Source organism: Salvelinus fontinalis, chromosome 5 (assembly GCF_029448725.1).
Source record: "Salvelinus fontinalis isolate EN_2023a chromosome 5, ASM2944872v1, whole genome shotgun sequence".
Taxonomy (NCBI): Eukaryota; Metazoa; Chordata; class Actinopteri; order Salmoniformes; family Salmonidae; genus Salvelinus; species Salvelinus fontinalis.
The window spans coordinates 45,522,130-45,531,851 of NC_074669.1; the positions used below are offsets into that span (position 1 = coordinate 45,522,130).

General features: G+C 42.7%; 1 protein-coding gene across 1 annotated transcript; it reads right to left on the reverse strand.

The window, feature by feature from the left end:
* Window positions 1-344: 344 nt before the first annotated feature.
* Window positions 345-6,029, reverse strand: LOC129855670 (claudin-18-like). The gene is made up of 5 exons (XM_055923573.1): window positions 5,810-6,029; window positions 4,890-5,054; window positions 1,366-1,495; window positions 1,039-1,158; window positions 345-899 (listed from the first exon to the last, which is right to left on the reverse strand). Exons 1-5 carry the CDS (start codon window positions 6,027-6,029, stop codon window positions 764-766), a joined length of 771 nt encoding a protein of 256 aa, XP_055779548.1. The 3' UTR covers window positions 345-763.
* Window positions 6,030-9,722: the final 3,693 nt, after the last annotated feature.

Sequence of the window (9,722 nt, forward strand, 5' to 3'; positions counted from 1 at the left end):
GTGGATTATTTTATGCTAATTTATGCAAATGTGTATAATTAATAAAAGGTTTAAAGAATTTGATGTTAGAGTAGAATGCAGATGTGTAAGTTGGTTTGGTGTTTCTAGCTTGTACGGTTCCAGAGTTACTGTTTGTGGGTTAGTTTATGCAAATGCATTCATAAATTAATAACATATTTCTTATTTCAATTATGTCCAAATAAATCATTGACATGAGAAAATGTGTTGTTTATCAACATTTTTTATGTATATTTAATGCTGCATAAGAGTATAAAAAGACAAGTATAGTGTTTTGAAATTCTGTTTACTTTTAATACGCATTAGAAAATTACAATATTGTCCCCTTAAATGCATAATAACAAATCACAGAATATTTTTATATTGACTAGGCAAGTCTGTTAAGAACAAATTCTTATTTACAATGATGGCCTACCCCAGCCAAACCCTAACCTGGACGACGCTGGGCCAATTGTGGGACTCCCAATCACGGCCGGTTGTGATACAAACCAGGGCCTGTAGTGATGCCTCTAGCACTCAGTTGCAGTGCCTTAGACCACTGCGCCACTCGGGAGCCCAAAATATAAGAGAGTACAAAAAAATCCAAGTACAAAAATAACTAATCAAACCTGAAAAAGGTTTTCCTTCATAGCAACCCTATGCAATCTTCTAAGCCCCTTAGAGCTGCACGAGATTGTCATTGAAATATCAAAATAGTATTGTTAAGTTTCAGAGAACCTCTAACTAGTACATAATATTATATTCTTCACACATATTCCTGGTTGGAGTGTCTTCCATTCATACTCTGGGCTCTGAAAGACTCGTCATAGGCGAGTCTGGGTTTCGCGTCATCCTTGTACACTGTTGTGTGTTGGGACGCAGCTTTGTAGGCCACCCCATAACTGTGGACAGAAATAAAACGAAATGATTAAAATAAATGTGTAATTATTATTAATATTTGTGAGTAATAATAAGAAAGAGGATGAAGAGCATGGTTCTAGCGTAGAACTCTAATTTTCTGGTGGATAAAATGGAATTTACCCTAGTCGCTTCTCCTCTGATGGAATCATCCCTCTGCAGGCAATACACATCATAACTCCTCCTACGACCAACACAGCCCCGCCTATCCACCCCACAAAAAGGGCGGTGCCAAAGGTGTACCTGAAAAACAGAAGTGATACACTGAAACATAAAAAATGACAACTTGGCAAATTGCCATCTTGACATTATGATTGATTCCAGTTTATACACCAAAGTAGCCTCCTAAATGACACTATTCCCTACATAGTGCACTACTTTTGACCAGACTCTAAAGGATAGGGTGCCATTTGGGAGAAGTGAATCCTTCTCATGTTGCAGTTAATGTACCTGGGAGTGAGAGATCCTCCAAGTCCTCCTAGCACTCCTCCTCCATATCTACTGCCTGCATAGGTGGTGAACCGGAAGCTGGACACGATTAGGTTGGCAAAGACAGACACTCCAGCAATGCCACAGACACCTAGGAGGAGTAAAAATATATTTACGTTTTGGTTAGGAAGAAGAAGAAAATTTGTCAATTGTCACTTTCAGATCACAGACGTTTTTCTTTTACTTTAAACCCAAAATTAAATCAGAATGATTTGGCTTGACAGTTATGAACATCAATATCAAAACATCAAAACAATACCACAATACAATCCATAACTTGGTATTTGGTATTTTATTAAGATCCCGATTAGCTGTTGCAAAAGCAGCAACTACTCTTCCTACAGTCCACATAAAACATGACAGAACATTCATAGACAAGAATAGCTCAAGGACAGAACTACATAAATTTAAAAAAAGGTACATGTAGCCTACATATCAATACATACTGTGGTATCCCGGGAGATCTACCCTGGTGGTTGGTGATAGAGGGGAGGTACGTGCTGTGATGTTGGCTAAACTCTGCTTGGAGTACACGGGCTGGGCGACCCCGACGCTGATGACCCCAAGTAGAGGGAATTAGAGGAGAGTGCCAACCAGCTGTCCAGGTCACATAACGGAAGCACCGTGGCACACCGCGAGGAGGACAAAGGGAGAGGCAAGGTGTGAGCCTACAGATGGGAACGAAGCTCCCAGAGGCACGGAGCCGAACATGAGAAGGACCGAGCCAACCATAAGTTATTTTGGTGTTATGTTAATTTTTGTAAAGTCGTGTTTTCTGACTAGAACTTCCCTGCCTCTGTGTCCATCTCTGCACGCTCAACCCAACACCCCAGGGTTTAGAGGAGAAGAATGGTGGAGAATGCGGGCACTACAGTAGTTTTGGGTGCCGGGGGGGTCGAGCGTACGGAGATTACCATGGAGGAACTGGTGGTTCAGTTTATCCTCAACCAGCAGACGCAACAGGCCCGCCAGGAGCAAGCGCTGGAGGAGCAGCACCAACAAAACCTCTGACTGGCAGCGGAGGTAGCCCAGTTGAAGAGTGGTATGGCTCAGGAGTCTGGCCTAAATCATTTCCTGGTCAAGCTTATGGAGGAAGATGATGTGGAGACGTATTTGTGCACCTTCGAGATGACGGTGCAGAGGGAAGGAAGGCCCAAGCCCAAGTAGGCCAGCTTTTTAGCACCCTGCCTCGCCGGGAAGGCCCAGAAGGCCTACTTCAAATTGAACGCCAAACAGTTAACAAATTATGAGGGACTCAAACACGAGATCCTGAGCTGTTATGGATTGGTCCACAACTGGGCCTTCGACTCCACTATCTCTCTCCACGCTCAGATGAGCGACCTGGTGTGCCTTACCAAGGGCTGGCTACTGACCGACGTACTGGCCCTCCCGATAATCGATAAGGTCGTCCTGGATCGGTATCTTCGGGCCTTCCCCTATGAGAGGAAGGCGGCGGAGAGCCTGCAGAACCCCCAGAGCCTGGAGGAATTCCTGACCAAAACATCCAGGACCTGCTGAAAGAGGCTTGGGCGGAGAGAGTGCACGCAGGGAGGGGGAAGAAAAGCACAGAGAGAGGCGAAGGACTGAAGGGGGCTCGGACAGAACTAGCCATGGCCGGGAAGCAGGTGGGCGACCTGAACCGATGACGACGTCCACTGCTAGACCTAGATCAGAGGCGCTGCTATGAGTGCTGCAAGACCTCGCGTGGAGCTGCCCCGGCCAGGAGGAGTCCATGCCCTCCGCATCCCCCAGCTCCAAGGTAACCCGGATGGCTAGTTATGTCACCTCCTGTTGGGCGCATACCGAGACGGCCCCTCCAATGGTTCCAGTACAAATCGAGAAGACGGCCTTCTCCACCCCGGGGGGTGAAGCAAACATCTGGTTTCTTCCTTTCGGGTTCCACGGTGTCCCAACAACCTTCCAGCGACTCATAGACCGCATCCTGCGCCCACACCATGAGAACGCTGCAACTTATTTGGATGATATAATTGTGCACAGTGACAGTTGGGAGTCCCATCTCTGTAGGTTACAGGCGGTGGTGGATGCTCTAAGGGAGTCGGGGCCTACCGCAAACCCCCACAAGTGCAAGCTGGCCTACGCCAAGGTGGAGTACCTGGGCTATCGAATCGGGCGGGGAAATGTGACGCCCCAAGAAGAAGAAAAACACGCTGCCATTAGGGAATGGCCGGTCCCCCGAACTAAGTGACAGGTGAAGTCGTTCCTGGGGTTAGCAGACTACTACAGTAGATGTGTACTTAACTTTGCCACAATAGCTTCTCCCCTCACAGACATAACGAAGGCACAGAGGCAGCACTGAAGGACGCGCCATGTTCCCACCCGGTACTCGTCACCCAGGGATTCTCAGGGGTAGGGGCCGTCTTTTCCCAAGAGCAGGAAGGCAAGGAGCACTCCATCATGAATATCAGCAGGAAGCTCCTCCCGAGGGATAGAAGAAGTACTCATTTGTCGAGAAGGAGTGCCTCGTCGTGAAGTGGGCGCTGGTCAAGTATTACCTCCTCGGGAGGAAGTTCACCCTGATCATTGACCATGCCCCCCTCGTGTGGATGGCAAGAGGTAAGGACACGAATGACCACGTCACCCGCTGGTTCCTGTCGTTACTGTGATTGTCTTTCTCTGACATCCACAGGTCGGGGGGTGTTTGGTATCCCGGGAGATCTACCCAGGGGGTTGGTGATAGAGGGGAGGTAAATGCCGCGACGTTGGCTCCCTCTGCTGGGAGTACACGGGCTGGGCACCCCGATACTGATGGCACCAAGTAGAGGTAATTAGTGGAGAGTGCCAACCAGCCATGCAGGCCACAAAAAGGGAGCACCATGGCACACCGTGAGGTGGACAAAGAGAGAGGCAAGGAGTGAACCTACAGAGGGGAACAAAGCTCTTGGAGGCACGGAGCCACACATGAGGAGAAGGACCAAGCCAACCCTAGCGTTGTGCTATCAGGTGTTGCTTCATCTTTTTTTTTAAACCAGGTTTGCTGTTCATTTGAGCAATATAAGATCAAAGGGTGTTCCATAAAATAATGGCTCTATATAACACTGTATGCTTTCTTGACTTTGTTTTGGATTTTTTGGACTGAAAAGACCCCTAGTGGCATGACTGGTGGGGTAAGTGTGTGTGTAATTGCAATTTGCATGTGGGCTATGCAAACAATTTAGAAATTTCAACAAAATGTTTCTTATAGAAAGTGATGCAGTCACTCTCCTCAACTCTTAGCCAAGAGAGACTGGCATGCATAATATTTATATTAGCCCTCTGAATAAAATGAAGAGCAAGACGTGCAGCTCTGTTCTGGGCCAGCTGCAGTCTAGGTCATTCCTTGTAGCACTCGACCAAAAAACTGGACAATAATCAAGATGAAACAAAACCAGAGCCTGCAAGATTTTCTTTTTGGAGTGTGGTGTCAAGAAAGGATTCACCTGCGAGCAGGAACATCACCAAAACTTTGTCAAAAAACATCACCTCACCTGCAAGCAGAAACATGACCCCAGAGGTCAGTGTCATGGTAGCCTTGACGTTGTCCTCCATATTTCCCATCTTCAGACTCTTGAGGGCAAAGATGGCGATCAGACAGCCGATGGCTCCCAGAACTATCCCCACTATCATCAGTGCCCGCACAGCTTGGAGCATAACTACGGGTCAAACAAAACCAGACGTCAGATAAAAGTCTTACTTTGAAACTTAAGTAATGACCTGTGATTGTGTGTATCATACGTATCTACCAAAGTACTGTGGTATTTAATTTAGATCATAGATGTTCCAACATTAAAACTAAAACTACATTAATTTTCAAATGTACATCCAAATTACAATTTTTTTTTTATTGATTAGGGCCCTATTCTACTCCTGTTTTCATGGGCCATTTACCTATATTTTGTGCCTGGAAGATAATCTCACTTCCTGTTCTTGAATTTAATTTGTCAAATTATTTAAAGATTTAACTGCTCTATGAAACATGTTTAAATCACTAAAACCTTTGAGACAAAAACAACGTTACCTTTTATTGATCATGGCCCTACACTCTACTCACATTAAAATGACCCACTGTCTAAACTATATGGAAGATAATATCACTTCCCGCCTTTAACACACACTTTTAAAGATTAAACGTTGCTGAAGAAACTAGATTAGACATGCTCAAAATAGTTTTAAGTTTCCAGTCAAGTGAAAGAAAAAAAAGTTTGTTTTATACCGCTTATTAATATCAACTAATAGAAACAAATACCATATCTTATCTAGAGTCACACCCTTGAGAGGCACTCGACATACAAAGCTCGATCGAGATCAAGTTAACAGTGCTGACCATCCATTGACATTTATATTTGCTAAATGTATAACAAAGAAACATCATGTTTAACTTCTTAAAAGTCAATAAAGAAAACCTTACTTGGCAGCCCTAGTATGGTAAAATAAGGCCTGCATTGGGTCATTCCAGATGAGTTTTCTACACATGATTTCCAGAGTCCAGAGTAAGTGTAAACACTTGTTATGACTGAGAAGGACCGGTCCTGTAAACCCCACATATCCATGGCTGTAGCAGCAGATACTAAAAACTGTCCCAACACACCCAGAATGAAGCCGATATGCTGAATCACTGAGGTGCCCATTTTAGCTTCCCTTCCTGTTTGATGTCAGACACCTTTGCTTGAAGTCATGAACTGGCCTTCTATCCTCGTGTTCTTATCATTACGTACTCTTGAACAGGGAACCAACCTTATCAGATGTTTGCTTAATTAAAATTAGCTGGAGTTGCTGTCACAGTTTCGGGCAACGGTTGTTTGTTTGGGAAGTGTGACTAATGATAAAAGGTTGTGCCTTGACGTTGTTTCCATATGTGACTAGTTTCAGGAAACTACACATAAGTTGCACGTCACTACTTCACAGGAGAGGCATTGGAACGTAAACATTGATTTTTTATCAAAATGCTTTTTTTGACATAAATGCCATCAAACGTGTACACCATCTGTAAATAAGAATAAAATTGTTAAATTACTAGCCTAGTTGGTTAACTTCTTATGGCTGCAGGGATAGTATTGAGTAGCTTGGATAAAAGGTGCCCATTTCAAACGGCCTCGTACTCAATTCTTGCTCGTACAATATGCATATTATTATTACTATTGGATAGAAAACACTCAAGTTTCTAAAACCGTTTGAATTATATCTGTGAGTAAAACAGAACTCATTTTGCAGCAAACTTCCTGTCAGAAAGTGAAAAATCTGAAATCGAGGCTCTGTTCCAGGGCCTGCCTATAAATGTGCTTGAAATCTATTAGTATACATGCACTTCATACGCCTTCCACTAGATGTCAATAGGCTGTGAGAGGTGAAATGGGGTTTCTAGGTATTTCTATGGTCAAAAGAGAGAGCTTGGAATGACATGACCCCCGAATTCCTTTGTTCAGGAAGCGCATAAAGGTCATCAGTATTGGCTTCTGAAAAGCATTCGCTATAGACGTCTAATATTACCGGCTTTGATTTTATTTGATAAATGTGATAATATCATCGTAAAGTATGTTTTTTCAATATAGTTTTATCCGATTATTGAAATTTGTTCGGGAGTTTAGGCGTGTTGCGTTCTCTGCGTTTGGTGACGATGGACAGCTTAGCGCCACTTGGCTAGTTTTGCTTGGTAATTCGAGAGGGAAAAAGGCCATTCTAAAACCAAACAACGATTGTTCTGGACAAAGGACCCCTTGTACAACATTCTGATGGAAGATCATCAAAAGTAGGACCCATTTATGATGTTATTTCATATATCTGTCGAACATGTTTACTATTAGTTTGCGCCCAGATTTTGGGCGCTCTCTCGCTATAACGTAAGCTGCATGTCGTACTGAAGTTATGTTTAGAATTCTAACACGGCGATTGCATTAAGAACTAGTGTATCTATCATTTCCTATACAACATTTTTTTTTTTTTTTAGTAAAGTTTGTGAATAGTTATTTGGTCAGAATAGGTGAGTGTCAGAAATATATCCGGACATTCTGGGGAAAAGATGCTAAGTTTTCACAATGTATAACCACGGATTTCAGCTCTAAATATGCACATTTTCGAACAAACCATATATGTAGTGTGTAATATGATGTTATAGGACTGTCATCTGATGAAGTTTATGAAGGTTAGTGAAATAATTAATATCTTTTGCTGGTTTTGTCGCTATCGCTACTGTTGCCTTGAATCAATGTAGCTGTGTGGTTGGCTATTGTAGTAAGCTAATATAATGCTATATTGTGTTTTCGCTGTAAAACACTTAAAGAATCGGAAATATTGGCTGGATTCACAAGATGTTTGTCTTTCATTTGCTGTACACCATGTATTTTTCATAAATGTTTTATGATGAGTATTTAGGTATTTCAATTTGGTCTCTGTAATTGTTCTAGCTGCTTCGGTGCTATTTCCGATTGTAGCTGCAATGTAAAACTACGATTTATACCTCAAATATGCACATTTTTCGAACAAAACATAGATTTATTGTATAACATGTTATAAGACTGTCATCTGTTGAAGTTGTTTCTTGGTTAGTTTGGTTGGTTCTTGGTTAGTTTGGTTGGTTTTGTGCATGCTACCTGTGCTGTGAAAAATGTCTGTGCTTTTTTTGTATTTGGTGGTGAGCTAACATAAATATATGTTGTGTTTTCGCTGTAAAACATTTAAAAAATCGGACATATTGGCTGGATTCACAAGATGTTTATCTTTCATTTGCTGTATTGGACTTGTTAATGTGTGAAAGTTAAACATTTCTAAAAAATATCTTTTGAATTTTGCGCCCTGCACTTGGACGGGCTGTTGTCATATTGAGCCCGACACCGGCCTGCAGCCATAAAAGGTTAAGCCACGAAAAAAGACAAGAACCTTCCCGCTAGCCATGATTGGGCTGGACATGCCGGGAGATGAGTTCGAATTGGTCTGCCATGTAGCAGGCTTCTGTCTACAACATAAACTGCTCAGTATGTATAGGTAATCTTTCTAACGCAGCTTTTTTGAACGATATCACGAAGTACTGCAAAAGTATTGCTAATGCTCTCCACTTTCTGGATTACCGAGTTTTGAAATCAGTGGAATTCCCAGTGGAATCAGAGATGGAGAAAATGTTTGCGTTGAATTGCAAATATGCGGAGGTAGTCGAAAAGAGAACACAGCTGAAGGCAGTTGTATAAACACCTGTCTCCGAATTACAACTTCAAACTAAAGGCAACCATGGCATCCGTGACAGAGAGGGAGAAGTTCATCCATGTATATGGGTGTCCAGTAGGAAGGAAGTTAGAGGTAGTTTCAAGAGCCAATGCTAACTAGCGTTAGCGCAATGACTGAATACCTCCAACTTCCTTCATTCTGGACACAGAGACACAAAAATGAGAGCTCATCTCACTTTCATCATTAAAAAAATATATATTTCACCTTTATTTAACCAGGTAGGCAAGTTAAGAACAAGTTCTCATTTACAACTGTGACCTGGCCAAGATAAAGCAAAGCAGTGTGACAAAAACAACAACACAGAGATACACATAAACAAACGTACAGTCAATAACACAATAGAAAAATCTTTGTACAGTGTGTGCAAATGAAGAAGAGTAGGGAGGTAAGGCAATAAATAGAGGCGAAATAATTACAATTTAGCATTAACACTGGAGTGATAGATGTACAGATGATGATGTGCAAGTAGAGATATAGGGGTGCAAAAAAGCAAGAGGGTAAGTAATAATAAGGGGAATAGGTAGTTGGGTGTGCTATTTACAGATATGCTGTGTACAGGTACAGTAAGCTGCTCTGACAGCTGATGCTTAAAGTTCGAGATGGAGATAAGACTCCAGCTTCAGTGATTTTTGCAATTCGTTCCAGTCATTAGCAAGAGAAAACTGGAAGGAAAGGCGGCCAAAGGAAGTGTTGGCTTTGGGGATGACCAGTTAAATATACCTGCTGGAGTGCATGCTACGGGTGGGTGTTGCTATGGTGACCAGTAAGCTGAAATAAGGTGGGGCTTTACCTAGCAAAGACTTAATAGATGATCTGGAGCCAGTGGGTTTGGGTGAGGGCCAGCCGATGAGAGCATACAGGTCGCAGTGGTGGGTAGTATATGGGGCTTTGGTGACAAAATAGATGGCACTGTGATAGACTACATCCAGTTTGCTGAGTAAAGTATTGGAGGCTATTTTGTAAATGACATCGCCAAAGTCAAGGATCGGTAGGATAGTCAGTTTTACGAGGGTATGTTTGGCAGCATGAGTGAAGGAGGCTTTGTTGCGAAATAGGAAGCTGATTCTAGATTTGGATTGGAGATGCTTAATGTGAGTCTGGAAGGA